This window comes from Lithobates pipiens, unplaced genomic scaffold (genome assembly GCF_037356315.1).
Source record: "Lithobates pipiens isolate NorthernLeopardFrog02 unplaced genomic scaffold, aLitPip1_a1.2 Scaffold_16, whole genome shotgun sequence".
In the NCBI taxonomy this organism is placed as follows: Eukaryota; Metazoa; Chordata; class Amphibia; order Anura; family Ranidae; genus Lithobates; species Lithobates pipiens.
Window position 1 is genome coordinate 548,468,967 of NW_027507748.1, and position 19,737 is coordinate 548,488,703.

At 42.4% G+C, this 19,737-nt stretch overlaps 1 protein-coding gene across 7 annotated transcripts in view; it reads left to right on the top strand.

The window, feature by feature from the left end:
* The window catches only part of SMARCC2 (SWI/SNF related BAF chromatin remodeling complex subunit C2), a 142,124-nt gene that overhangs the window by 48,268 nt on the left and 74,119 nt on the right, over window positions 1–19,737 (top strand). For 6 of the 7 annotated variants that reach the window (XM_077483402.1, XM_077483398.1, XM_077483400.1 and 3 more), the window contains exons 9-12: window positions 5,230–5,394; window positions 9,069–9,184; window positions 14,425–14,549; window positions 14,629–14,688. In XM_077483402.1, coding sequence (XP_077339528.1) covers window positions 5,230–5,394; window positions 9,069–9,184; window positions 14,425–14,549; window positions 14,629–14,688 — 466 coding nt within the window. The remainder of the gene's footprint in view (window positions 1–5,229; window positions 5,395–9,068; window positions 9,185–14,424; window positions 14,550–14,628; window positions 14,689–19,737) is intronic. The other variant, XM_077483399.1, reaches the window with a different exon arrangement.

Consider the following 19,737-nt stretch of genomic DNA (forward strand, 5'->3'; position numbering starts at 1 on the left):
CTGGTGTTATCGTCACTTCAAAAACCACAGTTTGAAAATATCAGGGAGATTCCCCTGTTGACTCTTTCCCAGAAAGTGGTCTTTCTAGTGGCCATCACATTGGCCAGGAGGGTTTCAGAACTAGCAGCTTTGTCATGCAAGTCGCCTTATCTGGTTATCCACAAGGATAAGGTGGTGTTGCGTCCGCAACCATCTTTTCTGCCGCAAGTGGTCTCGGCTTTTCATATCAATGAGGACATTGTTTTAACATCTCTGTGTCCTAAGCCGAAACACTCTAAGGAAGTGGCCCTTCACGCTATGGACGTGGTTCGGGGTCTAAAGATGTATTTGTCTGCCACTGCTCCCTTTCGGAAGTCAGACTCTGTTTGATTTGGTGGCTGGTCCAAAGAAAGGCATGGCGGTCTCGTTGGCCACCATTTCCAGGTGGATCAGACAGATTGTAGTACAAGCCTACGCCTTGAAGGGACAGGTGCCCCCCTTTCCGGTCACGGCCCACTCCACAAGGGCAATTGGAATGTCTTGGGCCTTCCGACACCAAGCGTCTGTCGCTCAGGTGTGTAACGCGGCGATCTGGTCACCTGTCCACACGTTTACCCATTCTACAAGGTAGACATCAGTGCATCAGCTGATGCCTGTTTTGGCCGCAAAGTTTTGCCGTATAGTTGCGGCTGTATAGTTGCAATTGAATATGCAATATATTTTATTTTTTCCTGTTTTTTTTATAAAAACGCAGTACTGTTAAGTTAATGCACTGTTGCATTACATTTCGCAGTTTTGGTGCGGTTGTGCGTAGTCACTCCTATTGAGGGTACCCTGGTTTTGTGGTGGATTTCTCCACGCACTGTTGTTTTTTTTTGTGGGTAAAGTTTCACTAGTTCCCACTTGCCATGGTGGATGAAGTTTTCTATGCTGTTTTCCCACCGCTCATTTGGCACTGCTTGGGGACGTCCCATTGGCTAACAGAGGAGCTGTGTAGGTCGGTGAATATAAGAGAAAATAGGATTTTTTGGACTCGCCATAAAATCCTTTTCTGTGTAATTCACTGACCGACACAGCACCCGCCCCTCCTTTTTCTCTTTACGTTATACTGCTTGTTGACGTACTGATGACTGCATGGCAGGCTGGAGGGTTGTTGCCCAAGGGACTGCCCGCTGGGCGGAACTGGAAAGTTCTGAGTGTTACATAACAAGTAATGCCTAGTATTCTCCTAGTGGTGGGCATAACAACCCAATACCTAAGAGAGGAGCTGTGTCGGTCGGTGAATTACAGAAAAGGATTTTTTCATGAGAAAACTGTCATGAGAGGCTTTTTTCTGGATATGTTAAGTGTTTGGTTGATGCCACGGTTGCAGGACAACAGTGACAACTTTATGATGCATTACCACACTTGTCAGGCGTCGTGCGAGGTTACCTCGATGAACATCTTCCCCACTGATGAATTGGACGAGCCACAATCTACAACATGCCACTGACCCAATGGCCATCCAGAAGTCCTGACCTAACACCTTGTGACTTTTTCCTGTGGGGGAACGGATGGCAAAAGTATTCACGCCTCCGCTTCCTGTTGATCTAGCGGAGCTGAAACAGTTTATCACTGCACTTGAATCAGATATCTTCACTTGCATTTGACTAAGGGTGCACACACTAAAAACTTGAAACATTACCCTACAATTCTGTTACAGGAAACATGAAAAATCTTACATTGTTCTTGTTTTTATAGTGTGTTGAAACTGTATACTACTTTATAAATCACACTGTATAGTTCTTGTTAGCTCTAAAATTCCTTTTAGTGTATTGTTTTCCTGAAAATATGCATTTGTACGTAGCTTATTGATACCTCTTCTTCTAACATGCAGGCTACAAGTTTTGTTTATTAATATGCTATTTATACTGTTGGATGTTATCACATCCTCAGCAGCTACATTCCAGCTGGCTAACATCTTGGAAATTACAAAAAGTCTTTTTACGCCGTGTTTGCACTTTAAAATTTTCAATAAAAAAGTATTTAAAGTGAAAATATGCTTTTGGAAAACTGTTGTGCAAATATAATGTGACATAAATTTGCAACTGACACACTTTATTCCACAGCACCTTTGCTTTCAGAAAATATATAATTTGTTTAGTGCTTTAACTTAATTTCCAGGAGAAAAAAAATGCAGATTTGAACACGTTTGTGAAAATTTTTAAAAATGTCACAGTAGACAAGGGTTTAAAGTGTCCTGTTTTGTGCAGCTGCTTGTTTTAAGTTTGAATTCCAACAATAACTTCATTTCTGGCTTTGGGTAGAGTGGGCAAGGGATAAAGCTCCTGACAGATTTTTATTGTTTATTACTATCTTTTTCCCCATAGGGAAGGAAGGGGGCGTGGACTTTCCAACATGGAGATAGATTTAAGCAATTGTTAGGGCATTTTATTTATCCCTTTTATCTGTGTTTCATTGGGAACATTCCCTTCCATGCTGTATTTATGTCAGGGAGATTACTGTCCCTTGCTGTGCTGGTGTTAGGGAGATTCCATCCCCTTGCTGTGATGATATCAGGGAGATTGCTTTGTTTTGCTGTGCTGGTGTCAGGAGAATCCCTTTCCTTGCTTTGCTGGTGTCAGGGAGAATACTCTTCCTTGCTTTGCTGGTGTCAGGGAGAATCCTCTTCCTTGCTTTGCTGATTTTAGGAAGATACCTTTCCCGTGCTGTGTTGGTGTCAGGCGGATTCTTTTCCCTTGCTGTGCTGGTAAAAAAATTAGGAAAAGAGGAATGGGGAATGTTGGGATTTTAAATGAGGTCATGCGCCTCCATCCCTGTCAATATGAGAAGTTGAGAGCAAAATGGTGGGACTTTGAGTGAAGCATAGGGTTGACTAGAATACAGTGGTGGATATTAAGAAGTTTAATAATCTGTAAATACATGATTACATACATTTATTCCATATATATATATATATACACATACTATTCAGTGTTGATTTCTACAACAGCGGTAATTGACAATAACATGGTTATAAATGAGTACCATAATAAAATGACAGAGTCCACTAATGGTCATAATGGGGTACACAAAGTATAATGGTGTAGGTGAATGGCATTATAGTATCAAGACTGAAATACTGGGATACACGGCATCTGGTAGCTCAACTCATTTAGCAGCTTGGTGCCACTCATCAGGAGCAAGCACGTGGTTTGTCTGAAGGAGGGAATAATATCTAATTGAATAACAGGTAATTCCCTACATGCAGTAGTCACTCTGTTTTGTGTTTTTTGGTTCCTTTCCACATTACTTTCTCCCTCAGGTGTCTTGGTGGCAACCTCTCACCATGGCTGTCCACCCTCACTCCTGTCCAATTACACACACTAGCCTACCCCCCCCCCCTTCTCTCCCCTTCTCTCACCTCCTCTCCCTTACCTGCACGGGTTTCACCATTTTAGCACTGTCCTCACTGTCATTACATCCCCCTTCACATAGTATCTATATAGACACACACACTTATTTGGTCATTTCACTTTAGGAGTGCTCTGTGTGCCTGGGTCCGCCTGGGTTGCTGCCCATGATGTGTGCTGCCGCTGGATGTGCCTCCTCTGCTCCCGACTCTGGTGCTTTTTTGGGTGGCCAGTGATCTCTGACATCATGCCTACGACTGCATACCCACTTGTAAGTGATTTATAGGTGGGTTTCCCTAATCTTCCTCCCCCTCTATTGATACAAGTTATTTAATTGGATATTATTCCCTACTTTCAGACAAACCACGTGCTTGCTCCTGATGAGCGGCACCAAGCCGCGCAACACGTCGAGCTACCAGATGCTGTGTATCTGAGTATTGCAGTCTTAATATTATATGCCATTCACCTACACCATTATACCTTGTGACAGGATCAAGAAGGTCATAGGCCATGTAGTCGTTACCTTGTATTATATGTGTACCCCATTATGACCATGGATGGACTATGTAATTTTATTATGGTAATCATTTATAACCATGTTATTATCAGTTACCACTGTTGTATAAATCGACACTGTGAATAGTATGTGTGTGTGTGTGTGTGTATATATATATATATATATATATATATATATATATATATATATATATATATATATATATATATATATATTATATAATGGAATAAATGTATGTAATCATGTATTTGCAGATTATCAAACTTCTTAATATCCACCATTGTATTTTATTCAACCCGTGCTTCACTCAAAGTCCCACCCTTTTGATCTCAACTTCTCTCTTGCTGTGCTGGTGTCAGAGAGATTCCTTTTCCTTGCTGTACTACTGTCTTTGTGATATTATTTTTTTTGCTATGCTGTGTTGGTGTCAGGGGAATTTCTTTACCTTGCTTGACTGGTGTGATGGATAGCACTTTCTCTTCGCTGTGTTGGTGTTGAGAGATTCCTTTCTCTTGCTATGCTAATGTCAGGAAGATTCTCCTCCTATGCTTTGCTGGTGTCAGGAAGATTCTCCTCCGATGCTTTACTGGCGTCAGGAAGATTCTCTTCCATTATGCTGATGTCAAGGAGATTCTCTTACCCTGCTTTGCTGGTGTCAGTGATATTCTTTTCCCTTGTGCTGGTGGTAGGAAGATCCCTTTCCTATGCTTTCCTATGCTGTGCTAGTGACAGAGATTTTCTTCCCATGCTTTGCTGGTGACAGAGAGATTCTCTTCCTTTGCTGTGCTGGTGTCAGGGGGATTTCTTTCCCTCGCTGTACTGGTGTTGGTGGCTTCACTTCCCTTGCTGTGCTGGTGTGAGAGGTTTTTCCTTCTCTTGTTGCGCTGGTTTTGGGGAAAGTCCTTTCCCTTATTGTGCTGGTGTCACAAAGATTCCCTCCACTTGCCCTGCTGGTGTCAAGGAAATTCCCTTCTCTTACTGTGCTGCTCTTAGGAAGGTTCTTTTTACTTAAACTGTTGGTGTCAGGGAGATTTCCTAATGTGCTGTGCTGGTTTCAGGGAGAGTTTCTTCCCTTGATGTGCTTCTGTCAAGGTGATTCCTTTCTCTTGCTGTGCAGGGAGATTTATTTTGGTTGCAGTGCTGCTTTCAGGTAGATTTCTTCCCTCCCAGTGTCAGCAGTCACTGGGAGATGAAGTAAATGGAAATCTCACTAGGCACCTAAACACAGGTAAAAACCCGACAGAGATTAGACACTCTGTTGTAAGTACAAAAGAGGCTTTAGCTGGAGTTCCATTTTAACTTAAGACAACAAATTATTCATGACTTGTTTTCCTTGTGTAGGTGCATGCCAAATGGATTCTAGATACAGACTCCTTTAATGAGTGGATGAATGAAGAAGATTATGAGGTGAATGATGATCGTAATCCTGTTGCGCGTCGCAAGAAGATCTCAGCCAAGACTTTGACTGATGAAGTGAGATCTTTACTGCAATCTCCTGTTATAGAGGTCACTTTGCTATGCTCTATTCTTTTCTTATCCTTTTACTGTCATTTTTGTTTAAACTGTAGACTAGTTGGTGCATCAAAATTTTCATGTTTATATTGTTGCTTGTATTTGGGAGGTCTGCCTTTCTTGTGATCATCTGAGTAATCTCTGCTGAAAAGCTGCAATGTCTGCATCCCTTTTAGAGCTCGGATAGTATGTGGTCAAAAAATAAATCTCCTATTGCAGGAGGTGCCTGAATTTGATTTGAAATTTACTGCAGGTTTCTGTGCAAAGCAGTGAGGCAATAGCCAGCTGGAAATATTTCTGAGAAGGTGCAGATCACTCGCAACTGGCCATGTTGCAAGGAAGCAATGGATTTTTGAACGTCAACATAAATTACAATAAGTACAGATTGAAACAGGTTATTTGTAACAAAATAGTGTTACGAATTTATTTTTTGGTGGGGATGTGGTTCCTTTTAAGCAGGTGACTTTAGAAGTTGAACAGCCAAGCTTCCCTACATGGATTTTTTTGGGATAATGGGGGGAGATCCCCTTGCCTTGTTAATGCAGCTTTTTTTGATACTTGTTTCTGTTTTAATGATTTTTTTTAAAAAAACATTTTGTAAATATTTTCACTTTGTGAATGCATTTGAAGTGGTTGTTACCTTTCAAACCCCTTTTACTGGCAGCCCCTCTGTTTTATCCAGGGATAATGCAGTTGTGTTTTTTTTTTTAAACCAAGCCTCCAAATACCTTTTTTGCAGCAACATTCAGGCCGGTCACGTGACTCCTGCCCGCTCTGCTACTCCGATCCAGGGCTACAGCGGGAGGGGCCAAGCTCTCCCTCTGACATCAACCGGGGAGATTACGTGGCTGCCCGTCCCTTCCTGCTGTAGCCCTGGGTCGGAGTAGCAGAGTGCCTGGGAGTCACGTGACCAGCCTGAATGCAGCTGCAAAAAAGGTATTTAGAGGGTTCTTTTATTTAAAAAAAAATAAAAAAACACTTATACGGTGCGTTGTATCTGGATAAAACAGCCAGTGGCAATTGTTAAACTTTTTTTAACTACTGATCGCTGCAGGAGGGCAGGGGGCAAGACACAGACATAGAGCTGAAAGGCAGGTAGGGAGGGAGGGTGTGAGGGGGACAGAGGAGTGCTGCAGATGTCGGGGGCATGCTAACTGACCATGGTAGTCGGGGCTCAGCAGCCATGATTATCATGGCCAGGACATGGGGAGGGACAAACGAAGTGGCAGGATCAGCCCGGTTTTTTACAACTTAGAGAGGGGAAGGTTACAAAGGAACAGGAGATCCCCTTTTTTTTTTTTTTTTTTTTTTAGGGTTACAAATACTTTCAATTCAGTAATGATTCTGTAGTGATCACTGATCATCCCTAAATTATGGATTTCTCATAATATAAAAAATGATCTGCTTTGTACAACAGGCTTTTTTTCCAGGTTCAGGATTCAGAAATCAATTGGCAATACTGTTTAGATCTTACTATTCAGCCACCATATATACTGCCTCAACAAAACCTAAAAGCCCTTCTTCAGAGTAGATGCCATAAAATGCCTGCTACAAATCCTTCCTCATATGTCTTTCTGAAAACAGTTTAATTGTGTTAGTAAGGGCCTGACTTCAAGGACTATGTCTTGCCATTGGTTACCTCCTGTCCTGACTCTTATCAGTACGGGCACTCTGATTGCACAGAAGAAAGGTAGTTGGTGGGGTTCAGCCCTCAAGTCAGGTTCCTTTTAGTACAATGAAACCACTTTTAGATAGGCACACAGATGATAGTTACCTTGCTTTCAAGGGTCATAAAGGTCATTTTGTGCATGATCTTAGGCAAATCTTTTGTTCTGTTAGATCAAATTGTATACCAGTGCTGAGACCTCAGGAGGCTCTCCTATACTGTTTGTTGGTTAACATACTAGACAGACTGTATTGTTTCTCTTCTTCCAAACTTTGCACAAATATTTGAAACACACTGATTTGCATTTTAATCTAAATTTTTTTGTATAATTCTGACTATTTTTTAAGATGAGGCTTTTCAAATTGCCAAGCCTGTTTAACTCTGTGCAAACCAACCTGACTTAAGCTTCATATCCTACTTCTTCCACCTTTATCTGCATCGTTGCCAGCACCAGAGGGAGTAAAGCTGGCAATAGATGGGCAATATTTCAAATGGAAGTTTTTAGGGAAAGAATGTTCTAAGATAGTTGGTTTGTTTTTCTAATTATCAGTGGGTTAAACTGACATTTAATTTCAACTGCAGTGACAAGAAAATTTCAAGGAGCAGGATGGATTTTTTTTCTCGATTTTTATTGAATTTTTAACAGTGTATGTGTTTTTTCATTCAGTACAGTCCATTCATTCCATAATCAAATTTTAAAATCAAATTAAATCTTTCAAACTACATTCCAATGTTCTGAGAATTTTTGTACTAAATTCTATAAACCTACGGCCAGCTTGTGCAGTACTATCTCCACAAAGGCTAGGATTTTGGAAAAGCTATGTTTGCAACATAAGGATGCACATACATATTTAAAAATAGCGGCATGTATGCTGCCAAAATTTTCATGGAGGTATTCCTTAATCAGAGTCTAGTGCTATGTAGCATTGAATGTATAAGATGGCAGTAGTATACTTTTTTAGAAATTGTTGCAATGTAAATATTTGATTTTTTTGTTAGTTTAGATCAAGGGGTGTCCAACCTGCAGCCCACAGGCTGCATGTGGACCAAGCGGCCAAATAAATTTTTCTCCTTTGTCTTCACAATCTGACCTTATTCATGTCATCAGTTTTCGGCAGCACCTATAATTGTGAGCAAATATTTTCAAGGATGAAGCACAAGAAGTGCAAACTTAGAACCAAAATATCTAATGAGCACTTGAGAATTGCTACTACATCCATTGAATGAAATATTGATGCATTCGTTTATCAAAAACAGTGTTCAATATCGCACTAGTTTTATGTTGCCCTCTTACTTTCATAATAAAAAATATTACAAAAAATTTAGTTTTATTACTAAGAGAGGTACATTATCTATATCAGTGATCATTAACTTGTGATCTGCCCAGCTTTTTCTATTCATTGGCGATCCTTATTTTTGGTGTATTTTATGTGCTCAAGATAATTCCTCCTTCCAATGGGACCTAAGAAGGTCTAAAGGTTGGACACCTCTGGTTTAGATAGATAATACATTTTTAGGTTAATTTGGATATTTTCTGCAGAAATATTGACTTAAATTTTTTTTTTTAATTAAAATTGATTAATGTAAGCTTGTCTTCTGAGAAATGCAGGGGCTGCCATTACTGACTGCTTACGGAAGTGCTAGTTGTCGAATGACTTTGGAGATCCAGGAAGTCTGAGTCCCTGGCCTAGAACATAATACAGATTAGTTCTGACTTTACTCTAAGTATTGAAGTAAAACGTTCAGAATGACAGCCAGGCAGCTAGCATGTTTAAGAAAAAAATATTTCAGTATGGTAGCCTACGTTATTTCTCTTATGACACGTTTCCTTTAATGAATACTGTCATTCCACCTTTGTAACATGCAGAAATAGAGATTTGGATGGTGAGTTGTCCATGTTCTAAATTTTAGTGTAGCCAGTAAAAGCTGATGGCCTGACAACTCTGAATTTTGAACTATATTTTTAGTTTTGTGGTTTTTTGATGCTTCTTTCTACTTAAAGGTAAGCAGTCCTGATTCGGATCGCAGGGACAAGAAGGGACCTAATTACAAAAAGAGGAAACGTTCCCCTTCCCCTCCCCCAAGTGCAGAAGCAAAGAAGAAGAATGTCAAGAAAGGGTAGGGCCACATTCTACCTGCTTGTACGTTATTACTCTTTATATAGTTGGCTTAGTACTTCTTCGCTGGTACCTAGTCTCCTTTGAGTCTCTCATGCAATCCTGACCCACTCTCACAAGTTCTTCAGAGGTTGCCAAATAGATGGCTCATTTAAAAATGTTTGGTGGAATTGATGAAAAGTAAACAGATTCTGGTTTATAGATTATCAAATAATCTGTGCAGTTACAGCAAAAAATCATATGAAGCCCTTCCTTATTTACCACCTACCCCCTTAGCCCTGACTCACTTGATTCTATAAATACAGGAGTGGGTAGGGAAAGCACAAAAAGGTACAATCACCCCCCCCCCCTTTTTTTTCCTTTATACCCCTCTTAATTTTCATAATTCATAATTATAAATGATTCATCTTCATAATTATGCCCTCCTCTGATGGTGGGAAGACCTGGACTTGGTGTGGCATCCTTTATTCTCTTACATCCCCTTCTCCCCTAGTCCTTCCCCATTTCTTCTCCTACAGCTTGCCTTATTTCCTCTTTTTAAAGCAGAACTTCACCCAAAAGGGGAAATTCTGCTCATCCTCCACCTCCCCCCTCCTCCTTTACTTTTGGCACAAATTTTCTGGGGGCGGAATGGGTACCTGATTTTGACAGGTAACCACTCCCCCACTTCCAGTCATCAGATCGCTGTGGCGATCTGAGAGGAAGTTCAACCCCCCCCCCCCCTTCCCCTGAAGCCTTCTGGGACACAGTGCAGGTCCGAGAAGGCTGCAGCACCAATCACAAAGCGCTGTTCACGGTTTCCCTTAGTGAAAATGCTGGCACCTGCACCCGAAGCCGATTGAAGAATCTGCTTAGGTGAGGAAAGCGCTGGATCCAGGGGCAGGTAAGTGTCCTTATATTAACAATCATCAGCTAAAGTATTTGTACCTACTGACTTTTTTTAATTTTTTTTTTTTTTGGGAGACTGTATCTCGTTTGTGATGCATACAAGCACATTGCATTGCATGTTTTTTTTCTTTTTTGAATATACACGGTTTACAACCTACTGAGTAAACCCTTTTTTTTTTTTCCTGTTTTATAATATAATCAAATATGATACGGAAATGTGTATAGTTCTTTTTGCTGTAAATATACTGTTTTTCAACAAAAAGCCAATAAAAGTTTATTGAATGAAAAGATGGTTGGTTTAGAACCAATTTTATTTTTTATGTTATAGATTTTACACTTCTTATATCCTATTTACTATTTTTATAGAATCCTTTTTTTTTTTACTTCATTAAAAAATTATTCATATTTCTAACGTTTTACATTTTTTAGCCCTGAATGAACACATATTCCCTTATAATACAATTACATAAAAATCATTATACATGTGCTTAGAGTATGGTTATTTAATTTGAATTGCCTGTGAAAATGTTAAAACGGGGACATACCGTTTCATGTTGCAAGGCTACTAAAATTTAAGCCATATAGCCAAAAACCTTTTTTTTCAGGTTGGGTGTAGTATGGGGAGCTGTGTATGTAGGTGAAGGGAAGCACTGACAGTTCAATTGAAGTCTGCTGCACTGCTGCATTCTGAAAAACCCTGAATACCAGGAATGAAAAGTAGGGATGCACCGAAATTTCGGCCGCCGAAACATATCGGCCGAAAATGCCCTTTTCGGCAATTTGCCGAAAGGAAAAAACGGCCGATAATTGAGCCAAAAATGGGGTGGGGCGGGGGCGGGGGCGGAGCCGCCCATCATGGGAGATCTATAACGCAGGAGAGCCGCCTCCGCCGTCTGGTCAATAGAGCGCCGGGAACATCACAGCTTTAATTTCAATAGCTGTGTGTTCCCCCGTGGCGCGCCGTCGCATACAGCCCCTCCCCCTTGTCCGTGGAACTGTGATAGACAGATTACCCGTCCATTGGACAGGTAATCTGTCTATCACAGTTCCCGGACAAGGGGGAGGGGCTGTATGCGACTGCGCGCGACAGGGGAAACAGACAGCTATTGAAATAAAAGCTGTGATGTTCCCGGCGCTCTATTAAACCAGACGGCGGAGGCGGCTCTCCTCTCTCTTCGCGGCATCACTGGCTGCACAGGGGACAACACACTGGCTGCACAGGGGACAACACACTGGCTGCACAGGGGACAACACACTGGCTGCACAGGGGACAACACACTGGCTGCACAGGGGACAACACACTGGCTGCACAGGGGACAACACACTGGCTGCACAGGGGACAACACACTGGCTGCACAGGGGACAACACACTGGCTGCACAGGGGACAACACACTGGCTGCACAGGGGACAACACACTAGCTGCACAGGGGACAACACACTTATCTCTTTTATCATGTCGCCAGTCTCTGACCACCTCCTGTACCATGCCGCCAGTCTCTGACCACCTCCTGTTCCATGCCGCCAGTCTCTGACCACCTCCTGTTCCATGCCGCCAGTCTCTGACCACCTCCTGTACCATGCCGCCAGACTCTGACCACCTCCTGTACCATGCCGCCAGTCTCTGACCACCTCCTGTACCATGCCTCCAGTCTCTGACCACCTTCTGTACCTTACCACCAGTCTCTCCTGTACCATGCCACCAGTCTCTGACCACCTCCTGTACCACGCCGCCAGTCTCTGACCACCTCCTGTACCACGCCGCCAGTCTCTGACCACCTCCTGTACCACGCCGCCAGTCTCTGACCACCTCCTGTACCACGCCGCCAGTCTCTGACCACCTCCTGTACCACGCCGCCAGTCTCTGACCACCTCCTGTACCACTTCGCCAGTCTCTGACCACCTCCTGAACCATGTCGCCAGTCTCTGACCACCTCCTGAACCATGTCGCCAGTCTCTGACCACCTCCTGAACCATGTCGCCAGTCTCTGACCACCTCCTGAACCATGTCGCCAGTCTCTGACCATCTCCTGTATAAAAATATTTTTTAAAAACAGTCATTTTCGGTATCAGTTTTGGCACCAAAAAACCCATTCGGTGCATCCCTAATGAAAAGTGATTGATAGTGTAAAAGTGTGCTAGTTCTATGTTATAAAATATAATGCACAGTAATGTTGTCCAATGTGAACACAATGGGTAAATTTGAAACAGGTGTGATCTAGATTGATCTGTAACACATGTGGATAAGCAAAATTTCTTAACTGTATGCGCATGATCAAAAAATATAAACCATGCAATTCAAACACAACGTGTATATTATCTAAAAAGGAAAAACATAAATGAACTTACAAGAGAGTAAATATCAGCAGTCTCTCTCTTTATGTGAAAGCAAATCAAATTCAGCCGAGTGAATGGGCTGAATTGAAAACGCATCCTATTATCTTGTGAGTCCCAAATCGAACGGATGCCGCTCCCCAGGTGTGTGGACTCCTTAGTATGAAGACACCACCGTGCTCAAAAGTTATAAAACTGTCTGCTTACCAGATCCACACAAGCATGTGTGCTGATTCACAGCTTAGAGATGCATTCCTCTGTCTTCCAAATCTCCAGAGATTCACAATAGACAACAGCTCCCAGCAGACCTGGATGGACGAGTAAGCATGGATGCTCATCTGCAGCTGATAAAATGCATTCCTCTATACCTTCCTCGAGGGGCTCAAGTGAATTCCCAGTTAACAGCTCATGATGGATGATAAAAAAAATTGGAGGAAGATAGGAAGATAATTAATGCATTATCTTTTGATAAAAAATCTATTTATTTTAAAAGGCACTTAAAATATGTTACAGCAAAAAATTGTGGCACGGCCGCCTGCAGTGTGGACCGTGCTCTCTGATGTTACAACTGGCTCTTTCCAATGCGTTTCTTCTAAGGAGACGTCAACTGGGATTGGAGATTGAAAATGGGGAGGTTTAGAATCCTGGTCAAATTTTTATTGCCGTTTGTGTCCTTGCTGGGAGCTAGGATTATCACTAATATAGTATTACAAATGTCACAAGAACAAGAGGCTTTGGGGAAATCTTCCATTGAGGACATCCATTCTGTGAAAATTATCTGGGCATTTCCCCTGACTTTGTAGAAATTTCCTCACGTGTTTTGTGGCGCCTCCGGCACAGTAAGCAAAAGGAAATCTCCCTAATCGGACAGACTGCAAAATAAAAAATATGACAAGGTTTTTAACTTTCATCCTCTATCCAAAAATAGTAAAAGAAGTTTAGACTATATATTCTTTTTTCCCTTAAAGCCCAGATCCAGGATTTTGCCCCCAAAACACAACTGCTGATATGAAAAAGAAATAAACTGTACAAACACACCACATTACTTGCCTGAAGCCACAGTCATGTGACAGTGCCAACCCAATCCTTCTCTTCTGTTTATTTCCTGGGGTCCTACTTCAGATGGCCACATCGCTGCCTACTTGATGTGGACATCTCCTCCTATTGCTGGAAGCAACACTTCAGCACCCAGGTCCTCTCTCATATAGGAGAATTCACAGGGGCGGTGAGGGGATTGTTGCCCAAGAAGATAACAAGTTTGACACATTGACATCAACTTACCTGCCATCTGCACTTGTGATGATCTTGTGTCCGTTTCCCATAGGCTTTGAATTAGTAGAAAGAAGTGTTGCCCAATATCAGCCATCCATAGATATAGAAAAAAACTGAAAAAAGATATAGAGAAAACAGGTGCTTATTTTTAAAGAAGTAAATGCGACGTCCACCAGTCATTCACTGCAAGTGAATCATTCTAATGCACGTGTTTTAAAATACAGTGATTGCTTTAACTACAGTGAATAAGTGGTGAAAGTCTCATTCACTGTATTATAAATATGCCTGTTAACGTAGTTTGTTCAATGAGCTCTTTATCTTTACATTTATGAATGTTGCTGCTTTTCATGTGCAATGTGTCCCATGTTGCATTACAGTAGATATGTTTCTTCATCTGTTGGCTATGCATTGCTCTATATCAGGGGTCTCCAAACTTTCTAAAGAAAGGGCCAATTTACTGTCCTTCGGCATCAGGGGGGGCCGGACTGTGGCCAGTGAAAGTAGAAAATGTCTCGGCATCAGTGGGAGTAAACATGGTTTTAGGGGGAGAAATCGTTCCTCATTCTTGGTATGGTTGGGAGGAATAATTCCCCATTGATGGTGTCAGTGGGAGGAATGGTGCCCAATTATTGGTGTCAGTTGGAAGAAGCAAAGGGCCACAGTTTGGAGACCACTGCTCTATACAAATTACTGTAATCACTTGGTAAAATAATAATCATTCTTATAATTTATAACATTCATACACCTAGACCCTCGACTCCTTACACTAAATCCAAGAGGGGTCACCGCGAGGAGGAACAGGAGGATCTGACAAAGGACATGGATGAACCTTCACCTGTGCCTAATGTAGAAGAAGTAACCCTGCCCAAAGCTGGTAATTGTGTTTTCCAGAAGGCAAAGCTTTATAATTCACTTCTGACCAGAATGATGATTATTTATATTTTCTTTCCAAGTCAACACCAAGAAAGATTCTGAATCTGCCCCAGTAAAGGGAGGCACTGTGACTGACCTTGGTGAGTGAGTATATGTAGTTTGTTGTGTGACCACTATGACATATGAAGCAGTAGTATTTTTTCTTATAGAAAACTCCGTCCAGACCTAGATGTTTGTAAATGTAGGACCCGCCTGAGCCCTGGAAGCATGGTGGAATTCCCAGGGAGGGCTGACATGTCAGCTCAGGGGGTAGATCACACCTAGGCAATAGTGGGATGGGTAAACAGATGGGCACCAGTCACTTTTAGGTGAAACAAAAAAGGAATTTATTACTGTCCACGGGAGAGAGTTACTGTTACAACATTCTAGGTTAATGCAGAACTCTTGTCACTTCAAATGTCACAGCACAGGAGAGGGCTGTGTTTGGAATGCCTCTGTAGACAATGTGTTTTTCTTTAACCTGTTGCCGCCCGCCCACCGTCCTATGACATGATGGACTTTGAGCAGGGATATCTGAATGATGCCTGTAGCTACAGACATCATTCAGATACTGCCGTTTTCAGCCGGCGATTCCCTACACCGTAAGAATGATCATAGCAGCTGTTCCACCTCTTGATCGTTCTTACGGAAGGCGAAAGGGGATGTCCCCCCCCCCTCCTGCCGCCTTCCGGTGCTTCTACCGACTCACCGTTACGATCGGTGAGTCGGAGGCAGGATCCTCCGACCCCGGATTTTTATCATAGAAATTTCTGGCGGACCAGATGGGCGCCGGAGTCTCTATGATCGTCGGGGGCCGGGTGCGAAGTTATGACGTCATGCCTGGCCTCTGCATTCAAAAAAAGGCGCCACCTTGTCTGGGAAGCTGTGATCGGTTTATTTTTATTTTTTGATTTCAGGTTTCCCAGCCTAGAGGTGAGATGTGGGGTCTTATTGACCCCACATCTCACTGTAAAGAGGACCTGTCCTGTCATATTCCTATTACAAGGGATGTTTACATTGTTTGTAATAGGAATAAAAGTGATCACATTTTTTTTTTTTTTTCAAAAAAAGTGTCGAAATAAAAAAAGGAAAGTATAATTAACAAGAAAAATAAAATTTTTCTTTTAAAGCGCCCCTGTCCCCATGTGCTTGCACGCAGAAGCGAACGATTGCGTAAGTCCCGCCCAGATATGAAAACCGTGTTCAAACTATACATGTGAGGTATCGACGCAAATGGAGCGAGAGCAATAATTTTGTTCCTAGACTGCCTCTGTAACTCAAAACATGTAACCAGTAAAAAAATTTCAAGCATCGCCTATGGGAAATTTTAAGTACCGAAATTTGGCACCATTCCACAGGCATGTGCAATTTTGAAGTGTGACATGTTAGGTATCTATTTACTCGGTGTAACATCAACTTTCACAATATGCAAAAACTAACTGTACTGTTTTTTTTGTTTTTTTTTAAAGCACAAAACTGTTTTTTTTTTCGCAAAAAAAGGCCTTTTTCGAAAAATTGCTGCACAAATACTGTGCGAGATAAAAAGTTGCAACAACTGCCATTGTATTCGCTAGGGTATTTGCTAAAAAAAAACATATATAATGTTTGGGGGTTGTATATCATTTTATAGCAAAACAATTATGATTTTTACATGTAGGAGAGAAATGTCAGAATTGGCCTGGGTGGGCATTTAATTAATTGTACATCACGGGACACAGAGCTATAGTAATTACTATGTGGGTTATAGTCCACCTTCAGGTGCTGGACACTGGCACACCCTAACCAAGAAGTTCCTTCCCTATATAACCCCTCCCACTACTGGGTGTATCTCAGTTTTTTCTCCAGTGTCTAAGGTGTTGGTCACGAGTGAAGATGTGCAGTGCTGAGCTCCTCTGGAGCAATCCTTGCTGGGGCTAGCTATGCAGCCGGATCCATGCAAAGTGTCTTTTATGCCAAATTGAATGGCACCCGGGCCTCGCGTCCGAAGAAACAAGGTTTCGCCTGTAACGCTTCTCTTTTTAGAGAGCTGGACCTCGGGATACAGTACTTTTGGTATAAAGGCCATAAAGTTTTACTGGCGGGGTGGTTTTTACAGGTCCAGGATCTTGGGTTCCCAGAGGGTCCCCAAATCATGAAGGTTTGTTAACGGAACTCACCATGAAGGGTGAAGATTGGGTCTGTTGGTTTTACCACAGAAAACCCTGCGGCGGAAAAGGTACGCAGAGTTTTTCTAAGGAAATTTTAAATTTTCTTATGAAATGTCTCCTTTAAAGTAAATGTTGTCATGCCTAAGTGTCACCACTGGGGGCTGCATGGAGCATGTACCGTCTCATGCTTTGCTTAGAGTCACGCTGTGTCACAGAAGCAGCAGACTTTTTTCCTCCAGCTAGCGAGCAGACCTCTGGTAAGTTTGGGGGGTTTTGCTTCCTCCAGACACCCCCACCTGAGCTGAACTCTTCCCCTCTTCAAGAGGCTGAGTATAAGGGAGAACTAAAAACAATCAGCAGTGCCGTTTCTTTTCACTGCCCCTGCACAGAGGTGGCTTCCAGGTCTCCTCCACACCATCCCTCCCTCACTCAGCCGATTCCATCGGATAGGAGGCCCGTGCTTGCGCGGGAGTGTGTTTTAAAAAAAGAAAAACTCCATTTATGCTGGCTGCAAAATTGTCAAAGAGACATAAGGGCAAAGAAGAGCACGAAAGAGGTTTTGCATTTTCTATTTGACACATTTTCTATTTGCATCAGGCTGAGCATTAATAGCAGTGGCAGTAGCTGGACTATTGCTCAAGCAGCGATTTCTTCTGGTAGTACCTCTGCTTTGTGCATCGGGCTATGGTCAGAAGGGGGGGTTGAAATACCCCCAAAAAAGAGCTAAAAGGATCTCCCTCAAGCTCTGGAAAGCCTACTCATCTCTACAAATGGCATCCTCCTCTGAGAGGGGGTGGCTGGTCAGAGTGAGCATCAGGGCCATGAAATGTCTGCAACTGTTTTTAACAATGCAGCCCCTATTTATTTAAAAAAAGTTTAGCGACTTTAATAACATCCCAGTGTGGGTCAAAATGCAGCAGGCTCTCTTCCATTACCCATGACCCTCAAACTGAGGAACTGGGGGCAGGAGAAGACGAATTCCCTCAGGGGACCATGGTGAGGCTGATTACTCCTCTTCTGTGGTGTCAAATGCGGGAGAATCAGCTGTTCCAATCCTAAGATTGATGGTGCAATTTCTTGCTGAATGATCACTCCACATTTATATACCCTTAACTGATTGTTTGGGTTCACTAAAACCTCCTCAAGCTGTGCATGCCTTTTCCTGTCCATTCATTACTGGAAATGCTTTTTTGTATCTGAAAGGATCACTCAGATGAGCATTTTTTTCCCTCCTAAAAAGTTGGCAGTAATTGCTTAATCATTGAGAGACCAGTTTAAACAGGTGTTTAAGGTTATCCTGCTCAGGCCCAGGAGGCAGCTTTATGTTTGCAATAGTTGCTATGAGAGATTCTATCCTTCAGGCCTTGCGCCCTTCGCGAAGCGCCTTGTAAGAAGCTCCTGGCTAGTCTTCCTTTTTGCTGTGAAACAGATATTTAGGGGATGTTTTGGATAATACATCCCAAGAAATTCTAGTGGAAATCACTATTTTTGCCATTTAAGCAAAGGAGTAAATGTATTTTCATTTTAAAGCTCCTTCTCCTGTGCCAGAGGCATCAGCCTCCAGGCAGTATTGGTGGCTTCCACCATCGGGTTCATCATCGAATTCTTCTGCAGTTCTCAAGGATCTGGCAGGAAGAGGGTCGAGACGAATGGGGGACTTCCTCAATAGCTCCAGAGTACAAACTGGAGTTCCAATAGTTCCTGTCTCCTTGTTTTCTCAGATCAAACGTTTCTAAGGATCCAGAGAAAAAGAAAAAAGTGATCATGGGGGTCCCCATTTAAGAACAGAGGTTGGGGTTTGATTCAAACCTTTTTTTATGGTGCCAAATCCGAATGGACATTCTGGATCTCAAAAATCTAAATTCAATTCCTGAATATAACCACTCTTTTTTTCTATGGAGTCAATCCAAATCTGTTATCTCCATCTTAGGAGGAGAACTTATGGCGTCAATCGACATCAAAGATGCATACCTCCATATGCCTATTTCCTCGCTCACTAGTAATATCTACTTTTCAAGGTGGAAAATCTTAATTTTCAGTGTGTAGCTCTGCTTTTCGGTCCAGCTACTGCACCTTGAGTAATTACGAAGGTTCTGGCCCCTCTTCTAGCCAGATTAAGGGCCCAAGGTATAAGAATTATGTCTTACCTAGTCGATCTGTTCTTGATAAACCAGTCGGTAGCGCGCTTAGACCAAAGTATGGTCACCACATTCAACTACTTGGAATATCTAGGTCGGATTCTTAACCTAGGAGAAATCTTCTTTAAAACCATGAAGAAGGCTAAAATACTTGGGTCCGATCATAGGTACACCCAGAAAAGGGTATTCTTTCCCCAGGCAAAGATCAGCACCATAAAGGAACTAATTTAGGTGGTCGAAGCAAGATGAATTTCTTCTATTCAACTTTGCACAAGCTTGTTGGGAAAGATTGTAGCTTCGTTCAAGGCCGTTTCTTATGCTCAGTTTAATTCGAGACTGCTGCAAAACAGTTTCCTATCGGCTTGGAACAAAGGGTTCAAGCTCTACATTCCCAATGTATCTGACTCCAAAGCCTATGGCCACATCACCCTGATGGCACCTGATCTCACCTGATGTTGAAGGCTAAGCAGGGTTGGGGTTGGTTGGTACCTGGATGAGAGTCAACCTGAAAATACCAGGTGCTGTAGGTTGGGTGCGCTGGAGCCTCAGATTATGGTTAATATCCAAAAATCTTTCCCTTACCTGGGAAGTGGTAACAACATATGCCAACATTTTTTGTTTAGGTTGGGGAACAGTCCTGGAAGAGGCAACTGTCCAAGTGGCCCAGATCAGAAATGGCCTTGTCCAGTAACATTTTAGAAATTCAGGCAGTGCTTTTGGTCCTGAGGGCCTGAACGTTCAGTTTGCGGTATTGTCCTGCCAGGATTCAATCCGACAATGCCACAGCAATGGCCTATATTAATCACCAAGGGGGCACAAGAAGTTGTGCGGCCCAGAGAATCATATCCTATCTTGCGCAGAAAAC